Source organism: Coregonus clupeaformis, chromosome 6 (genome assembly GCF_020615455.1).
Source record: "Coregonus clupeaformis isolate EN_2021a chromosome 6, ASM2061545v1, whole genome shotgun sequence".
NCBI lineage: Eukaryota > Metazoa > Chordata > Actinopteri > Salmoniformes > Salmonidae > Coregonus > Coregonus clupeaformis.
Genome location: NC_059197.1, coordinates 16069507 through 16090042, shown reverse-complemented (window position 1 = coordinate 16090042; position 20536 = coordinate 16069507). Strand labels below are relative to the sequence as shown.

General features: G+C 44.2%; 3 protein-coding genes across 3 annotated transcripts in view; 2 read left to right on the top strand and 1 right to left on the bottom strand.

Moving 5' to 3' along the window:
- The window catches only part of LOC121567742 (neurofibromin-like), a 97331-nt gene that overhangs the window by 35386 nt on the left and 41409 nt on the right, over positions 1 to 20536 (bottom strand). Inside the window, exons 33-34 of the mRNA XM_045218749.1 lie at positions 20351 to 20497; positions 20119 to 20229 (exon numbers count right to left, since the gene is read on the bottom strand). Coding sequence (XP_045074684.1) covers positions 20119 to 20229; positions 20351 to 20497 — 258 coding nt within the window. The remainder of the gene's footprint in view (positions 1 to 20118; positions 20230 to 20350; positions 20498 to 20536) is intronic.
- Positions 3571 to 6449, top strand: LOC121567743 (proteoglycan 4). The gene is made up of 2 exons (XM_041877982.2): positions 3571 to 3754; positions 4294 to 6449. The coding sequence occupies exon 2, from the start codon at positions 4341 to 4343 to the stop codon at positions 6093 to 6095; it is 1755 nt and encodes a 584-aa protein (XP_041733916.1). The 5' UTR covers positions 3571 to 3754; positions 4294 to 4340; the 3' UTR covers positions 6096 to 6449.
- Positions 12123 to 19368, top strand: LOC121567744 (oligodendrocyte-myelin glycoprotein). The gene is made up of 3 exons (XM_041877983.1): positions 12123 to 12583; positions 17475 to 17684; positions 18018 to 19368. The coding sequence occupies exons 2-3, from the start codon at positions 17485 to 17487 to the stop codon at positions 19006 to 19008; spliced, it is 1191 nt and encodes a 396-aa protein (XP_041733917.1). The 5' UTR covers positions 12123 to 12583; positions 17475 to 17484; the 3' UTR covers positions 19009 to 19368.

Sequence of the window (20536 nt, the reverse complement as noted above, 5' to 3'; positions counted from 1 at the left end):
CACTGACTGCAATAAATACAGGGGGTTGCATGAGTACAACGATAAGTGAAATTATTCCATTAATGTAAAAACAAATATCTTGGCACTAGTTTAATAAGTTCTATTAATATAGTCAATTACAGAAGTGGATGTCATATTTTGATTTCTATCAAGAACATAGCCCCTAGGGCAGTTAAAAAACTAAACAATTGTTTAATTAAAATATTAATAAAAATCTGTGCCCTCGATTAGGTTGACTGAAGATGCTTTATTTTGACACATTACAACACATTAAGAACACCTTCCTAATATTGAGTTGCACCTTTTCCACATTTTGTTGTGTTACAGCCTGAATTTAGAATCGAATATATTGAGCTATTTTGTCATTGGCCTACAAACAATACCCCATTATGTCAAAGTGGAAATATGTTTGTTACATTTTTAATTGTTACAAATTAATTAAAAATGAAAATCTGAAATGTCTTGAGTCAATAAGTATTCAACCCATTTGTTATGGCAAGCCTAAATATGTTCAGGAGTAAACATTTGCTTAACAAGTCACGTAATAAGTTGCATGGACTCATCACTCTGTGTGCAATAATAGTGTTAACCTCTTAAGGACCAGACCCTTCTTTTCAATTTCCGCCTGAAATGACAAACCCAAATCTAACTGCCTGTAGCTCAGGACCTGAAGCAAGGATATTCATATTCTTGATACTATTTGAAAGGAAACACTTGTGGAGATGTGAAATTTATGTAGGAGAACATAACACAATAGATCTGGTAAAAGATCAAAATAAAAAAAAAACATACAATTTCTATTTTTATTTTTGTTGCATTATCTTTGACATGAAAAAGAAAAGCCATAAATTCAGATAGGAAGCTGGAGGTTTAGATGTTGTCTACAAGAGGGCAACAGTTGATGTGCAAAGTTTCAGACTGATCCCTTCAAGAATGAGGGGGTGTCCCTCACGAGTTTGCCCAAATGTACCCAAGTGGCCTCCAAGTGGCCGAATTGGTAAATTTATTTTTAAGTACATAACTATAGAGGACATACAAAAATGCTATGGTAATAAAATATACAAGTTTACACACTCCCAGGAATGTCATACATGATGGATCATTAGCTTCCCTACATAAAAGGTACTAACAGGAGATGCGACGAGAATGCTGATCCAACACAGAAGTGAACTATTTAAGATAAGAGCGAAGTTAGCAGCCATCACTGATCTAAGTGAACACACCACAAACAAAGTGGAAAAAAAAGAAGGTCATACATACATACATACATACACATACATATATATACATATATATATATATATATATATATATATATATACAGTATTTAGAACACCCTCAGTCCTCTACACAAGATTGTGCTGCTGATGCCACGTCCCATAGCAGTCTCTTTCTGCTGTAAAGCAGAGGGTAACAGAAAAAGTAAAGCAAGTGATGGGAGATTTCTTGTGAAGACACATGGGTGACTTCATACTAAACATTATATAGCTCCCTCATTCATACACCTTATGGAACAGCGGGGACTGTGAAGCAACACAAACATAGGCACAGACACATGCATACAAACACACACACAATAACATACGTACTATACACATGGATATTGTACTGTAGATATGTGGTAGTGGTGGAGTAGTGGCCTGAGGGAACAAAGTGTTTTGTGAAATCTGTGAATGTACTGTAATGTTTTTAAAATTGTATAAACTGCTTTAATTTTGCTGGACCCCACGAAGAGTAGCTAAAGGGATCCATAATTATTACAAATACAAAGATGACTCCCTGCTGTTCAATTTTGGCCCTGAGGCACATTCACGTCTTTCCTTCTTAATGCGTTTGAGCCAATCAGTTGTAGGGGGGGGTATACAGAAGATTGCCCTATTTGGTAAAAGACCAAGTCCATATTATGTCAAGAACAGCTCAAATAAGCAAAGAGAAACGACAGTCCATCATTAGTTTAAGACATGAAGGTCAGTCAATACAGAATATTTCAATAACATTGAAAGTTTCTTCAAGTAGAGTCGCAAGAACCATCAAGCACTATGATGAAACTGGCTCTCATGCCACAGGAATGGAAGACCCAGAGTTACCTCTGTTGCAGAGGATAAGTTCATTAGAGTTACTAGCCTCAGAAATTGTAGCCCAAATAAATGCTTCACAGAGTTCAAGTAACAGACACATCTCAACATCAACTGTTCAGATGTGACTGTGTGAATCAGGCCTTCGTGGTCGAATTGCTGCAAAGAAACCACTACTAAAGGACACCAATAATAAGAAGAGACCTGCTTGGGCCAAGAAACACGAGCAATGGACATTAGACCGGTGGAAATGTGTCCTTTGGTCTGGAGTCCAAATTGGAGATTTTTGGTTCCAACAGCTGTGTCTTTGTGAGACGCGATGTGGGTGAACGGATGATCTCCGCATGTGTAGTTCCCACCGTAAAGCATGGAGGAGGAGGTGTTATGGTGTGGGGGTGCTTTGCTGGTGACACTGATTTATTTAGAATTCAAGGCACACTTAACCAGCATGGCTACCACAGCATTCTGCAGCGATAAGCCATCCCATCTGGTTTGTTTTTCAACAGGACAATGACCCAACACACCTGCAGGCTGTGTAAGGGCTATTGTACCAAGAAGGAGAGTGATGGAGTGCTGCATCAGATGACCTGGCCTCCACAATCCCCCGACCTCAACCCAATTGAGATGGTTTGGGATGAGTCGGACCGCAGAGAGAAGGAAAAGCAGCCTTCAAGACTGTTGGAAAAGCATTCCAGGTGAAGCTGGTTGACAGAATGCCAAGAGTGTGCAAAGCTGTCATCAAGGCAAAGGGTGGCTATTTGAAGAAACTCAAATATAAAATATATTTTGATTTGCTTAACACTTTTTTGGTTACTACATGATTCCATGTGTTAATTCATAGTTTTGATGTCTTCACTATTATTCTACAATGTAGAAAATAGTAAAAATTAAGAAAAACCCTGGAATGAGTAGGTGTGTCCAAACTTTTGACTGGTACTGTACCTGATAAGAGAAATGTAGGCTTGATATTGTTGACGTGTGAAAGAAAGGAGAGCAAAGAAAGACATGTTCAACAATTCAACTCAAAATAAACCATGCTGTGTTTTACTTTTTACTGTGCATCTTATTTCTATTGAGAGTTTTAAACCAAAAGCACAAATACACCAAACAAATACATGACTGTATAATTGAACTGAATGAGTGGTAGCGACAACTGAAACGCTTCCCATGTAACATGCTTCAGCAGCAAGGTAGCCAACTACTTTCACACCACCTCCGCAGGAGTGATAGGCAGCTATTTATTCAACAGAACCTTCCCAGAATACAACATTCAGTACCGTCTGTAACAAACTATATGACAAAAACTAAACTATCTCAGAGTGCATATTAAAATTAAATGTGTACATCTTTGCATTGAAACATCTGGTGTTTAAATCACAAACCACTCTTCTTCCATCACTGTGGACTTTGCTCTGTTAAAAAAAAAAAAAACAGGGTGTAATTTGTCATCAGACTTCAGTTTCACAGCTCTCACTTCCTGTCAAGTGAGGCAAGAGAAGGTTCTATATTCTACCAGGCTGGGTCATCGCAGCCCTCTACAGCGGCTGCTTGCTGGGCTTCATGTACACCAAACTATCGTGACTGAGACACACCAACTCATACAAGAATTCTGCTTTTTGTGAACTTGTCGAAGGTTAAGGAAAGCCAGGATTCTAGGGTTAAATCCTGTGTAGGCTCTGGTGAGTACAACAGACTTTAGGGTGGGTGATGTAAATATAAATGGGTTATTGCGGGATCTGTGGCTCTAATGAGGACATGTATGATATGCCAGAGAATGTGCAAGCAGTTTAGAACAAAAACCGTTGAAATACATACTTTCAAAAGAGTTGTTTGTGGGAGGTGGGAGTTTTACTGGTAAGCAGGAGATAAAATGCACATTATACAAACACTATCACTAATGTAAGCTAATCAATACTGATTGGACAAAAACATCCTAATGTGAAACATTTAATGGCCTTAATTCTTAGAAAGAAATGGGACAAAACCAGAAAATATTGTTAGATTCCCCAGAAAACATTCTGATCTATCGTATTAATAAGATCACATTTACCCTTCATCTTCTAAGCCTACTTTGAATTGTAGTTTGAGGAAGGAAATGACAAAAGTGGCGATCACATTTCACCACGTAGCCCTTTATGCTGAAATGTTGCTTGTTTCCTCATGATACAGCGTGTTATTGATACTGTAATGACACAGTTGCTTTTATTCTTTTCATCAGTCAGTCATCAGGACACAGCAGCATTCAGAGGATAACAGGAAACAGCAATGGAGGGAAAGAGTATTGTTATTGTGTCATTTCTGTGGATGCTGCCACTGGGACTGAATGGCACAGTGACACTTCAGCCTAACCACCACTCTACCAACTTCAGGAGCAGTGAGGTTAATGCAACTTCAGACAATAAAGTTTCACCCTTAGAAATGGCACAAGAGCACCTCAACAATGCACTGGATGAAGGACACCATAGCACCGTAGCACCTTCAGTTGAGTTGAAGCTCACAGTGAAGAGTGAACCACAGACTTCAGAACAGGTGTCGACCAGATACATTCTCAGCTCGGATCGGCCTTCAATCCAGCCTTTGAGTACGAGCACAAAGAGGAACTCCCAGTCACCTCAGGACCGCCAAACAACCAGATATAAAAACAACTCCACGGTGAAGATCACAGCAGATGGAACCGAGGAAACTTCACCCACTATGTGGAATCAACCTCTGTTAAGGCGAGTTACACCCTCCAGCAAGGATGAAGTAAGTTCAACAGCATCACCTAGACCTTCTGTGTTGTCCACTCAAACAACCTCACCGACACCAAATCAACCAACAGAGCCTACTTCATCCAATCTTCCGACGTCGCAGTCCAACGACTCCACAGAGAGGTACCGACCCACGCCAACTGGTGTTGGATTTGGAGTGACACCGACTAGAGCGGAATTTACTTTGAACACAGGTGGGGAGGCTCAACCGCCCAGCACCCCCTCCCAGGCCCCAGTCACAAGCAGGAGATCAACCCCTTCACACCCCACTGAAAGAGGTCCAACAGGCCCATCTGAGCTGCCTAGTGTTGCCACTTCACCCACTACCCTACCTCCCTCTACAGCCATGACCAAATCTTCAACCCACGTCTCAACTCCATTGACGTCGACCCAGCCTGCCAAGACCCTTGCCACCACTGCAGCCTCTGTTACTGCTAGTATTGCCGTTACTAGCACCACGGGCCAATCCACACCAATTGTCCTCACTGAAAAACAAGTCGCCGCTGCCACCACCACGGCAAAAAAGAAACCAATGCCTCCTCTGACAAAAACTGCAAACAAAGATGAGAGCAAAAAGACGGGGAACCATGGCACAGTGGTGGCTGTGCTGATTGGTGGGACGCTGGTTCTGATGCTGGTAGGTTTCGGGGTCATCTTCGTGAGGAAGCGCATACAGCAGAGGATGCAGCTGCAGAATACAACCTGGGCCGGCCCCTCTCCGTTACTGGACGGTGGAGTCCAGTCTGAACTGGGTAATGATGATAGCAGTGACGTCCACCTGAGGGGCTCCAATCGGATCTCCTCCTCTGGCTTCCTGTCTCAGCGGCTCTCCATGAGGTTGTCTCTGCTCCAGGAAACTGACAAGGAATTCCTGATGGGTGAGATTCCGGCAGGAAGTACATTCGGAAGAGAGACGGTTTCAGATGATGTTAAACCGAGCAACGGGACTGCTGCGGTGAACAAAGAAAAGACCCAGACTGAAGAGGTGCAACTTCCGGACAACTCCTCATCTCCTCCTCCACCGACGTCTTCAGAGACCACTGCCACAGCACCCACCCATGACCATCAGCCTCCTTGCAAGGTTGTTGATCTGGGGCCAGACAATGCTCCCAATTGCTCTTCCTCTCCCTCTCGTATGCCACCAGATATCCCAGAAGCTGTTCCTCCACCACTGTTGGATGTTTACCTGCGTCCCCCCTCAGACCAGGCCAGCCCCCCTCCACCAGAGAGCACAGACTACCTTTACCCGTCTCCAAGCAGTGACAGATAGCAACACACAGGAAACCCACTCTCCTCCCCCTCCACCCAACAAAGGAAACCACTCACACCAAAAAACGTATCTCTAACTGATGCTTATAAGCGTTTCGCTTCCTCTATCTATACCTCTTATCTGATTAAACATTCCATGAAATGGATTTTCAACTAGGCCTATAGCCTGCCTGCATGTGGCAAGTGAACATTCTTAGAGCATAAGTCCAGTCACTGCAAAAATCTACCCAGGCTGAAACATTCAATGGGCAAAATGGTGAGAGAGGAAGTTCTAAAAAAGAAATGAAACGAGAGGGTGAATTACATAATTAAACTGAGGAACGATAGATAGAAAGGGATGGCATGAATGTGAAAATGAGAGAAAGAGTGAGCAAGGAGTTAGTCTCTCAGTGGGGCTGTCCCGACACCGTTAGTGAGTGAGTTACTGCAGTGTTGCAGTCGCTCCCAGTGTATTTCAGAGCTGTGCAGCAGTACACTAACAGTAGAGCGAGTGGACAGGCCACAGACACAGAAAGAGGGAAATGTCAGACCCACAAATAGTGCCTCAATCCCTCATCTGAACAGAAACCACAAAACAATAAGATGGGAGATGGAAAGCAACAACCACACCCACACACAATCATTTCCATCTACACATTCTTAACTGTCAACAAATGAGAGTTGTGAAATGCTCATTGTTCATCAATCATGTATTTATGCAATAAATCCACTGATGGTAAATACTGGTGTGAATTTGTGTACTACATTAGCCTCATACAGTTAGGCAGACTACAGGCTCATTGGTTAACGCCAGGCTATAATTAATTCTGCTGGGTGGTGATTGAGGAGAAAGCATCATCCGCCTACACCACAAGCCACTGTCCCCCACTCCACCCGCCCCTGCCGCCCAGATGCCAGCCACGGCACCTGCTTTATCCCTCCCAATAAAGAGCGTCGCCTGAAAGATACAGCTATCATAAATCCAAAACCATGTCCGCCTTCCCTTCCCTCTCACCACCCTCCTACTACTCTAATTCACAGCTTCTTCCAGACACATTCTCCAGCTGAGTACTAAAAGGGGAAATGTTTCTATTGAAGAATGATTGCAGAAATCCCTGTGCTGATACTGCGGCAGATATGCAAGAAAAGTGAGAGAGGAAGAGGAAGAGAGAGAGGAAACAGCATGAGAAGTAGCTAAACTTGAGACTATTTTCAGTCCTGTTTCACTCTTACTCTTTTCACATCTGCAGTTCCAGGTCTGAAGTAGATTTCAAACCACCAACTCAGTCTGTCATATCAGTCCTGTCGGGGGTGAACCTTCCCCACCATCGGTCTGTTCAGTTTGCAACACAAACAGAATCCATGCCTTGTTCGTCTCAACAAAGGTCTATTCTTTCTACTATCTTGACAATCTATTGTAAAAGTATGACTTTTAATATGACTATAAATATTACTTTTCTCTGTCCTTATCACTCTAAAACAATTGCATGTGCTGTGACTACAGTTGGTTTTCACACTCAAGTAGGTTGCAAGGTGGGAAACCTTTTGTGAAAACACCTTTTCCCTCGTACAAAACACTTGTGGTTTGTGTATGAAATTATCTTGATCCTTCAACTTGTTTTTTTTTTTTTTTTTTTTCTCTGGGGGGGATGGATCAGCTTAATATTGCAGATAGATTGCATCTTCTATCAATGTAATTGTCTGCATCACTTCCAATCCCCCATGTTTTTTTAAATTTTTTATATATATATTCCCCTTTATTACTTTTCAACCCCACCATCCTTTCCCTACTTGGAGTAAATTAGCGAACAACAACGCCCAGGCCTCTACTTCCGGTCCATACTTACTATCTACACCTTATGGACAGAGTTAATTCTACAACAACTCTATATCTATATATATATATATATTTATTTATTTATTTTTTTGCTCCTGAACTTCTTCTACTCTCAACCTCTCCGATCATTTTCATGATGTCCATCCGGTTTGCTTCTAAATGCCATATCTTTCTAACTGTGCTCTTTCCCAAAAGCTCCCAACATACAACCTATATACTTACCATGGACACAGTATGCTTACATCACTAGCTATCTTTGTTATTATTTGTTGTTATTTGTTATTAGTCCCATCCTTCAACTCTATTCAATACCTCCCATCTATCACTTAACACCATCCATATAGGATTTCTATTTGCCATATATATTTCAACCGTACTGTGATGTTTTACAAAAGTTCTGAACCTTTCTATTCTCATTGCTTCTACAGATTGTGAATTAAAAATAAACATTTTTGCTAAAAGTATTATTATATTATTGATTGATTGACTATGACTTTTCAGATCACCCAGTAATGCTATCTGCAAGGTTAGTTCCAGGTAAATATTGCAATCCTTTAGCCATTCCTGGACCTGTGTCCAAAAACAAGCTACAAATGGACAGAACCAAAACAAATGATCTAATGATCCTTCAACTTGTTAACAAAGCTTTCAACATGACAGAATTATAGCAATCAGATATTACAGTCATTTTCAGTGATCCCATCTAATGATCTGAGGTGAATAGCACACATTAGTTTGGCATCACAGACTCTCACAGCTTACTGGTTGAACACCCGGAACTAACACATCAGAGTTTCACACTTTGCGTGGTCTGGTGTTGCCATGCTAGCACCAAGCACTGCACTATGGAGGGTCTTTCTTACTGGGTTTCATTTGCTGAAATTTTTTCTGGAGAATTGTGAATGGTGACTGCTGCCAGCAATTCATGCTGGCTAGTCGCTGAATGATGTTGTCAGCAGTAGCAGGGCAGAAGTGCAGAATGAAAAATTCACTGCTTGCTTACGGCTAGTTGCAGAACAGAGCAGTTCTGTGATGCTAAGTTTGGAATGCCTTGAACAATAAGCATGATGTTATGCTTAGTGTGTGTATTTCCATGAGAGAAGGCCCAAACCTGCGACAGAGAGGACTGTTTCATTGGCCAGACACAATCTGCCAAACTATGAAGGAATGACTCCTTTTGAGAGAGAGGGCGAGAGAGAGCGAGAGGTCCTCCAGAACCAAACAGGGTATAGGCATGTGGGCACATAAGTTAATACATGAGGTGCTGTTTTAAAAACATAATTACAATCTAAATCTCCAGTGGCACCCGCCCATCACCTCACTCAAAATCTCAAGTAATCGAATGACAGCAATACAGACCCAATAAAAACTAGGATTTTATTAATATGGCCGCAGCAACATTGGCTGTAAAACAGAGCCACTAGTCACAGAACACCTATTCATGGCTCAGCACATTCGCAAAAACAAGCTGTTCTTATTACAGACTGCCAGGGTGCCTCCTGCAGGCAGCCGAAATGGAGGACGTTGAGACAAAAACAGTACCGTTAATACCAAAACAGTGCTAATTTTCTGCTGAGGGTGGTGGAGGCAGCCAGCTGTTGCAGGTGCCACATGTGATGTGAGATACAGTGCATTCTGAAAGTATTCAGACCCTTTCACTTTTTGTTATGTAACAACCTTATTCTAAAATAGGACAATGACCCTAAGCACACAGCCAAGACAATGCAGGAGTTGCTTCGGGACAAGTCTCTGAATGTCCTTGAGTGGCCCAGCCAGAGCCCGGACTTGAACCCGATCGAAGAGTCTCTGGAGAAACCTGAATATAGCCGTTCAGCGACGCTCCCCATCCAACCTGACAGAGCTTGAGAGAATCTGCAGAGAAGTGAGAAACTCCCCAAATACAGATGAGCCAAGCTTGTAGCGACACACCAAGAAGACTCGAGGCTGTAATCGCTGCCAAAGGTGCTTCAACAAAGTACTGAGTAAAGGGTCTTTTTATATAAATGTGCAAACATTTCTAAAAACGTTTTTTTGCTTTGTTATTATGGGGTATTGTGTGTAGATTGATGAGGAAAAAATACAATTTAATCCATTTTAGAATAAGATGTAACGTAACAAAATGTGGAGAAAGTCAAGGAGTCTGAATACTTTCTGAATGCGCTGTAGCTCTGCTGTCAGGGGACAGTGTGTGTTATGCATCCATACGCATTCAGCCAGAACAATGTCACCCTGCCAGATAGCAGCAGCCGCAGGCCTGTTGTATCAGTACAGTACTACAGGGATTTCAGGGGAACTGTGTGTGTGTGTGTGTAATGGGAGGGAAGGGGAAACGGAACATAACTACGAGGACATGTGAAAGTGGAACACGAGAGGCGCTAACGTTCAGTGAACAGCCCACGTTAGAATGAGTTAGCATGTTTGTTTAAGTACAGCGCATTCGGAAAGTATTCAGATCCCTTGACTTTTTCCACATTTTGTTACGTTACAGCCTTATTCTAAAATTGATTAAATTAGTTTTTCCCTCATCAATCTCCACACAATACCCCATAATGACAAAGCGAAAACAGGTTTTTAGAATTGTTTAGCAAATGTATTAAAATAGAAAAACAGAAATACCTTATTTACGTAAGTATTCAGACCCTTTAAAATGAGACTCGAAATTGAGCTCAGGTGCATCCTGTTTCCATTGATCATCCTTGAGATGTTTCTACAACTTGATTGGACTCCACTTGTGATAGATTAAATTGATTAGACATGATTTGGAAAGGCACACACCTGTCTATATAAGGTCCCACAGTTGACAGTGCATGTCACAGCAAAAACCAAGCTATGAGGTCAAAGGAATTGTTCGTAGAGCTCCGAGACAGGATTGTGTTAAGGCACAGATCTGGGGAAGGGTACAAAAAACATTTCTGCAGCATTGAAGGTCCCCAAGAACACAGTGGCCTCCATCATTCTTAAATAGAAGAAGTTTGGAACCACCAAGACTCTTCCTAGAGCTGGCCAAAATTGAGCAATCAGGGAAGAATGGCCTTGGCCAGGGAGGTGACTGACAGATCTCCAGAGTTTTTCTGTGGAGATGGGAGAACCTTCCAGAAGGACAACCATCTCTGCAGCACTCCACCAATCAGGCCTTTATGGTAGAGTGGCCAGACGGAAGCCACTCCTCAGTAAAAGGCACATGACAGCCCGCTTGGAGTTTGCCAAAGGCACCTAAAGGACTCTCAGACCATAAGAAACAAGATTCTCTGGTCTGATGAAACCAAGATTGAACTCTTTGGCCTGAATGCCAAGCGTCACGTCTGGAGGAAACCTGGCACCATCCCTACGGTGAAGCATGGGGGTGGCAGCATCATGCTGTGGGGATGTTTTTCAGCGGCAGAGACTGGGAGACTAGTCAGGATCGAGGAAAAGATGAACGGAGCAAAGTACAGAGAGATCCTTGATGAAAACCTGCTCCAGAGCGCTCAGGACCTCAGACTGGGCGAAGGTTTACCTTCCAACAGGACAACGACTCTAAGCACACAGCCAAGACAACGCAGGAGTGGTTTCGGGACAAGTCTCTGAATGTCCTTGAGTGGCCCAGCCAGAGCCCGGACTTGAACCCAATCGAACATCTCTGGAGAGACCTGAAAATAGCTATGCAGCAACACTCCCCATCCACCCTGACAGAGCTTGAGAGGATCTGCAGAGAAGAATGGGAGAAACTCCCCAAATACAGGTGTGCCAAGCTTGTAGCGTCATTCCCAAAAAGACTCAAGGCTGTAATCGCCGCCAAAGGTGCTTCAACAAAGTACTGAGTAAAGGGTCTGAATCTTAATGTAAATGTAATATTTCCGTGTTGTTGTTGTTTTTTTTGTTTTTTTTTGGGGGGGGGTTTATAAAAACCTGTTTTTGCTTTGTCATTAAAAGGGTATCGTGTGTAGATTGATGAGGGGGGGGGAAACAATTCAATCCATTTTAGAATAAGGCTGTAACGTAACAAAATGTGGAAAAGGTCAAGAGGTCTGAATACTTTCCGAATGCACTGTTATGTGTATGAAAAAGAGAGCGAGGGGAAGTCACCACAGCCACCCCCCCCCCCACCCCCACCTTATCAGCAGCAGAGAGGGCCAGCACTGTGCTGCAATCCTCTCTCCCTCCCCCCTTGCTCCTCCTCCTCTCTCTCCCTTTCAGACTGCTCTTTCCTTGAGCACAGTGCTGCATCAGGAGCCTGCTGAGGAGCGGTGGAGGCTGACTGGCGCTATCGAGGGCACCCTGCTCTGGCATGCCAGGAGGACGCCAAAACCCAGAAGAGGGTTTTGAGACAGAACGAGAGAGCCTGCCCACCACTGGCCAGCGCAAACACAGCACTAGAGAGAGTGAGAGAGTGAGAGAGAGGGGGGAGATAGGGAGTAGGGAAGCGAGGTCCACCTTAACCAGAGAAGGAAGAAAAGCAAGGGAGAAAAAAGAAAGCGAGAGTGCGAGTGAGGAAGACAGTGAACGAAAGGAAAAAGACCCCAAAAGAGAGAAAATAGAAAAGATGCAACAATAATGACAACTAACACCCCCCATATTTGACCATCACTCTCTCCACTCTGGGGAGGGGGGAGCGAGTGAGAGGGCTGGCCGAGGGAAGGAGAGGGGAAGAAAAGAGCGACTAGAGATGACAGACTGAAGCGACAGAGGATCAGGTGAGTGACTAATGGCATGGAGAGAAAACGGTAGGAGAGACAGGTGTACATGCTAAGACATGCGCACATGACTGGACACACACAGTGCTTCACAGAGCAGTGATGTATCTGATTCTGTACCACATTAGCTCAGTGGACTGCAGCGGGGTGATTTGTCGATGTCAGTCTATTGCTTCTCATTAGAGACCTACTCCATCTCCATTAGATATTGCAGCTTATTTATGGAGCAAATTCCGATCGGCTCCTTTGAGGAAATGACTTGATGTTGTTTTGAAAGCACTTATACACCGATTGACACAATTGTGTTACACAACTTAACACAATTAACGGACACATGGAAGAACTAAAATGTAAATGTAAATGTAAAAGATGTACACACGGCCTCCAATATTCTAACATTAATTTTTTGGGCAATATTTCTATAGTCAAAGCAACATATTTCTGTAATTCTGATGTAATTTCAAACGTATTTGATATTTGGTATGCTACTATTGCAACTGTTGTTATACAGGTTAAATGCAACCTCAGACTAACTTGCAGTATGCCATGACCTGAAGAAGTTTCTAGAGCTTTCAGCTTACTATGTAACGCTATTAACCTGCGACACTGATGTGTTTGGCAAGCTCTTCTTAATACCCCCCCCCCCCACACACACACACGCTGTCCCCAGATACCCAGTCATTTGTGCCAGAAGACAGGGTGCAGAGAGGACAGGACACAACACAACCGTTTGTGTGTGTGTGTGCGCGCACGGGATAAAGAGAGTGCGTGTGTGCCACCCTAAATGAATTCAGCCGGCTCTCACTGCAGTATTTCCGAGCTCCTACCCGCTGGCAAGGCTTCAAGCTTGCCGGCCCTTGTAAACTGCATCAAAGCTATTAGGTCTATCAGTCTGACACTCAACCAGGACAGTTAGCATATAGCCTGGCGTTACAATGTTATACTCTTACAAATGTCAGATGGGTGTCAATGACGTGAATGGAAACTATTGAGAGGAGAGTGATATGAGAGAGGAGAGGGCTCTGGGTTTAGTAAGGCCCAATCCACCCAGCTGGTTCCCAGTCATGACTTTCTAACAGGCTGGATGGCACCTGTTCTGACAGATTGTTCTGTGGGCAGCAGAACCACAGTGTGGAGTGTTTTACTGCGGTGTCCTTGTGTTGAATACTGCCTCTCTCCCATCTGGGAGGCTGTTGCTATGCATCAAAGGCTATCGCAAAACAGCAGCAGCTCCAGACAAGGTCTTAAATCAATTCTACAGAGATTCCATTGGGGGGAAACTAGGCAGGTTATGAATAAGGGTGATACTGTAGCTAATACTCCACCAACTGCCGTTGTCTAGCAATCTATGTTGGAATACTAGCATGCCAGCAGATACCCATAGACATCCTGTCATTGCGCTATTGCTAGATAGCATTGGCTGTCGAAACTACCTCTAACTTCCTTCATACTGGACACAGAGATATAAAAATGGTATCCACTTGTTCATCTGACTTTAGTAAGGCTGTCCCCGACAAAAAAATGTATTGGTCAACCGAGAGTTGTCTGTTCTGTAGACCAATCAATTGGTCATAACTTTTAAACTTGTATTTTTCCATATATAGACACACCCTATGTTTTAATAAAATCAACTACACTGGAGAGAACAAGTATTTGATACACTGCCGATTTTCCTACTTACAAAGCATGTAGAGGTCTGTAATTTTTATCATAGTTACACTTCAACTGTGAGACTGAATCTAAAAAAATCAAATAAAAAATCCAGAAAATCACATTGTATGATTTTTAAGTAATTCATTTGCATTTTATTGCATGACATAAGTATTTGATAGATCAGAAAAGCAGAACTTTATATTTGGTACAGAAACCTTTGTTTGCAATTACAGAGATCATACGTTTCCTGTAGGTCTTGACCAGGTTTGCACACACTGCAGCAGGGATTTTGGCCCACTCCTCCATACAGACCTTCTCCAGATCCTTCAGGTTTCGGGGCTGTCGCTGGTCAATACGGACTTTCAGCTCCCTCCAAAGATTTTCTATTGGGTTCAGGTCTGGAAACTGGCTAGGCCACTGCAGGACCTTGAGATGCTTCTTACGGAGCTTGAGATGCTTCTTACGGAGCCACTCCTTAGTTGCCCTGGCTGTGTGTTTTGGGTCGTTGTCATGCTGGAAGACCCAGCCACGACCCATCTTCAATGCTCTTACTGAGGGAAGGAGGTTGTTGGCCAAGATCTCGCGATACATGGCCCCATCCATCCTCCCCTCAATACGGTGCAGTCGTCCTGTCCCCTTTGCAGAAAAGCATCCCCAAAGAATGATGTTTCCACCTCTATGCTTCATGTTGGGATGGTGTTCTTGGGGTTGTACTCATCCTTCTTCCTCCAAACAAGGCGAGTGGAGTTTAGACCAAAAAGCTCTATTTTTGTCTCATCAGACCACATGACCTTCTCCCATTCCTCCTCTGGATCATCCAGATGGTCATTGGCAAACTTCAGACGGGCCTGGACATGCGCTGGCTTGAGCAGGGGGACCTTGCGTGCGCTGCAGGATTTTAATCCATGACGGTGTAGTGTGTTACTAATGGTTTTCTTTGAGACTGTGGTCCCAGCTCTCTTCAGGTCATTGACCAGGTCCTGCCGTGTAGTTCTGGGCTGATCCCTCACCTTCCTCATGATCATTGATGCCCCACAAGGTGAGATCTTGCACGGAGCCCCAGACCGAGGGTGATTGACCGTCATCTTGAACTTCTTCCATTTTCGAATAATTGCGCCAACAGTTGTTGCCTTTTCACCAAGCTGCTTGCCTATTGTCCTGTAGCCCATCCCAGCCTTGTGCAGGTCTACAATTTTATCCCTGACACAGCTCTCTGGTCTTGGCCATTGTGGAGAGGATGGAGTCTGTTTGATTGAGTGTGTGGACAGGTGTCTTTTATACAGGTAATGAGTTCAAACAGGTGCAGTTAATACAGGTAATGAGTGGAGAACAGGAGGGCTTCTTAAAGAAAAACTAACAGGTCTGTGAGAGCCGGAATTCTTACTGGTTGGTAGGAGATCAAATACTTATGTCATGCAATAAAATGCAAATTAATTACTTAAAAATCATACAATGTGATTTTCTGGATTTTTGTTTTAGATTCCGTCTCTCACAGTTGAAGTGTACCTATGATAAAAATTACAGACCTCTACATGCTTTGAAGTAGGAAAACCTGCAAAATCGGCAGTGTATCAAATACTTGTTCTCCCCACTGTATATGTAGGCTACTGAGCTAGTCTGATGCTCTAAGCACTGCAATTTAAAATTAAGACACAAATTACTAAAGATGGAACCAGAGATCAATATAGCATAACCAGAAGACAAAAACCTGATCCTGAACCACCTCCTCCTGCTGCTGGCCTTCACAGATTCTGCCGTTATGCTCCTGAAGTTGCCAGGCTACACCAGCGGTCGACACCCTTTTCCATTTGAAGTGCTAAGTTATCTTACCATTTCTACTGATCTGCGTGCCAGTTATGATTTTCATATGCACATTTACGTGGAACAGTTTCATTTAATTTATAATAAAGTCTTCATATTTCAAAATCAATGTCATATGGTTAATCAAAATACTTTCTAAATGAAAATGATACAAATCTAAAAGTAACTTCTATTGCCATTGCCAATATGTAAAAATAACCTACATAAAGCCAACAAATAAAAACATTGCAGCCTGCAATCACATTGGCTATGCATGGGCCTGTCTGCAAGGAACTTGAAACATTGTATCAACTATTAACTTGGTCCGGCCTGTGCTATTTGCGCAAGGGATAAGAAGTAATCAGGCAGGCCTATTTTATGACGTTTCCACCGGACCAGAGCATGACATCTTTTTCCCCTTTCATGCTGAGTGGTTATCGAAAGGTGGTAAGATTTTTCAAATAGGCTACATTGAGGAACTATTGTCATTCTCAATGGATGTAAAAATAGACTACGTTTACTCACTGTTTGATGTGAAGAAAAAATTACTTTGAAAAGCTACACAGTGATGACAATCAGAAATAGTATCAGATCCCCCAAATGGGCACATTTAGCCTACATTTGCGCGCAGGCCAGGTAGCCTAGGCCTACTTCTATGCATAATCAGGTGCGTGTCCTTACTCAACATTGACAGGACCACTCCAAACATTGACAACTCGTAAATGGAATGAAATAAACCCAAACTTGTAGCCCAGGTTGGGCGCTCTGCAAACAACATGTCCACTCCTACAATAACAACGCGAAGACTGTAATAGTAATATATTGAATGCATTAACAGAAATTACCGTATCCAAACAAACATTGTAGATGAGAAATTATGGGAATTAACGGTAAATGTACTACTGGTGATACTGGTGTGCCTCCGCAATGGATTAGTCCACTGAGACAGGCGTGAATCAGACAATTGTCTCGTGTGACATATTCTTTTTAAGTATATTTGCCACTGCTCGACAAAAAAGATCTTGGTCGACCAACAGCCTATTGACCAAACAATTGACCAGTCGACAAAATGGGGTAAGCCCTAGACTCTAGGGAAGTAGATAAAGGGCCTCACTGCCAAAATCCCGAAGTATCCCTTAAAGCTCCTGGTAATTGGCGCTTGGAAAAGCTAGCAAGGATTGGATTTAAGTGAGCTATTGCTAATCAATATTTAAATGCTAATGGGGTCGGTAGCGAATTTAACTGCCAGTATTATTATTATTCTACAGATGTGTGTGAATGAGTGATGGTTTTGACGAAGATCCATACAGGATCAAAACTGTGCCCTTCCATTTGTGAGTCTATATAAATCGTGGGAGCAAAGAAGTGTTGCAGATTCTATGTCCTTGGGTACAGTCCAGTGTCTCCTCTCACTGTGTCATCGCTCTCCCTCTCTCAGAGCCCTCACCATGCTCCCCCGCGCCCCGCTGGCCTGCCTCCTCTTGCTGCTCCTGTCAGGGGTGCTGGGGGGGCTGGTCCTGTCCATCTGCCCCTCTGTGTGCTCCTGTAGCCGGGGCCACCGTGTTGTGGACTGCTCTTCACGGCACCTCTCACAGCTGCCCCCAGGCCTGCAGCACAACATCCGCTTCCTTAACCTCTCACACAACAGGTAGGAAGACAACTTCTTCCTCTTCATCATCCTCTTCCTTCTCATCCTCGTTAGGTTGGATCCTAGCTCTGAACGTCTGGGTTCTGAGATTGAGCAGCAACATGACTAATAGCCAGACAGAATCAGCAGGGAGGGGATCCTAATAATTACATTCAATTGATGAAACTCTAGCAATTCATGTTTGGTCAGTATGTGGTTTGATTTAAACTAACAATTCCACAGGGATCTTTTATTTATCCCCTTCCGCAGGATGTTTTCTGTATTTTCTCGTCTTTAGTGTTGTGTCAAATAGAATCAAAACTAACATCTGACCTCCCCCCTCTCTCCCGACAGCCTTCGTGGTCTGGAGGGCCAGCTCAGCCACTACGCCCACCTGCGTACCCTGGACCTGTCCTATAACCTCCTGGGTCGCATCCCCTCCGGCCTGCCCAGGGCCCTGTGGGACATCCGGGCCGCCGGCAACCAGCTCCGAGCCCTAGACAAGAACGACACGGCCTACCACTGGAACCTGCGGGTCCTGGACCTGTCAGCCAACGAGCTGGAGAGGGTGGTCTTCATCAACAACACCCTGCCCAGCCTACACACCCTCAACCTGAGTCACAACCGGTTCTGGACCGTGCCCACCAACATGCCTCATAATCTGGAGATTGTGGATTTGTCCCACAACTACCTGGTTCAGATCCTCCTGGGGTCGTTGGACCGGCTGCCCAGGCTGAGGAGGTTCTACCTGCAAGCTAATCGCTTCTCCTGGGTGCCGGAGGGGGTGTTTGACCGGTTGGAGGGGCTCGAGTTGTTGACTCTTGGGGATAACCCTTGGGCTTGTGAGGAGGAGGACAACATCACACGGCTCTTGCTCTGGGCCGAACATACCCGCGCTGCCGTATTGGGCTGCCCCTGCTACACTAGGCCAACCTGTGGGCAAGCCCATCTGGCAACTCCAGGAGAGGAGTGGCACTTTGCATCCTACACAGAGCCTCCGCTGGGGGCTGATGCCAGAGAGCTGGGCCGTGGAGGCCTCCCACCGGCTAGGGCTGCAGTCGCCACTTCTGGGTACCTGGCTAAGTCTGCGTTATTGGAACCTGGGATGCATGGAGACAGGGGGGTGGCCAATGGCTCGGGGGACCAGACACTGTTCGTGTTCACCTCCACCCCCTCGCACGGCCTCGTCACACGCACAAGCACAACGGGGCACCCGCGCTCCGCCACAAAGAAGCCCAACACAAAAAGCACGCGGAGCAGAGGCCACGGACTCCACACACAGATCCTGTATTCTGTAGTCGCCTTGAACCTTTTAGTCACGGTGACTGCCTTCAAAGCCTTCTAAAGAGACTAGAGCCAAGTCTTGATGGATTTTGGAGAGTGCTAACCCTACGTACGTTTGACCCAGAAAGTTTTGTTTTAAAGAACAATGTTCGACTGTTACTGCCTAAAAAAAATATATAATGTGTATTCTCTCTCACCTTTCAACAATTTGCCAACCATCTACAGAGTGTAGTTGTGCTGTATGGCTAGATCTTTCAAACTCGCATACAAATAATATCTAGGCAAATGTATACACATACATGACTAATAATACTCTATCGATGTGGAAACATGAATGCTCTACTCCATGTAGTCTATACTGCTTGTCCGTTATGTTGACAGATGCTGCTGCGTTTTATGGTTTCTATGATATAAAGACCGAAAAGGAAAACATTCAGAATGCATTTACTGTACGTGTGGTTTGGATGAGTCAGTGTCTGAGATAACTAATCTTTACACCTTGGCATCAGCTTGGTTTGGGTGTTATTTAGGAGGGCTTGCAAGTACTTAAGCCCCTTACGTGCATGCACACAAACACCTTTGCTCTTTATAAGGTCTTTAAAATAGTTGAAAGTTATCATAACGAAATGAAACCAAACTATTCTCCTCTGGGTATTGAAATTGTCACACCTCATTGACTGTTCGGTCAGAAACTGACCCTCTGTCCACTATTTTAAGAATTCCCTCCACTATACTCCCTTCCTACCACACACCTTAAAGACAGAGGTATAGGGTAACTCTAAATCTGGTTCGCCCAGCCGTCCTGACTCCCCCAGAACAGTGTGCAGCAGCCTGGGAAGGAGGCACAGGGTAGCCCTCCTCTTCAGCTGAGCTGGAACTAAGAGGCTATGATATGTAGCCCCATAAAGCATTCTGTAGTTGAGTGAATGGACCTACCTGGGTCCTCCCCATGACCCCAACTTCTCTTTACAGCTTGGCCGTCAGCACTGCTCAAAATTTAAGGGACACAACCCGCTCCCTACCAACGGATGGCCCAATATAGACGACTGTCAACTTCCAGAGGAAGCTTCCCTGACATTAAGTGTTGATAAAGTTAATATGTTTTTCAAGCTGGTTTATAATACTAATAATATATGTAGACAGCAACATACACTCCTTGGCCAGGTCTTACCTGCGAGCAATGTAGTAGAAGAGAGGGTTGCCATTCTTGGAGGTGCCAGCCTGGTAGAAGATGTTGAGGGTCTTCAGGGCTTTGAACTCATCTTTCTCATGGACCTGGTGCCTAGAAATCAGGGACAAACGGACACCAGAATGCTTCTGAATCAACTCCACTCACTAACTGCTGGCATCCTTAATGTCTTAGAACATTTTACACACTAACTCTACACTAGGAGAACAGTTACCTGGTCATAAACTCTTCAAACTTGGAGCTGGTGAGGTTGAGGCTGGACCAGTGGGTGTCGGCCACAGGTTTGTGCTCGGGGGGCCCTAGATAGGCCAGGAGGGTGGCCATCTTGTCAAATGGCCGCCTGCCCACTGCCTTGTGGTCCCTATGGAATGGGAAGAGAGAGGGGAGAGAGAGACCGCTG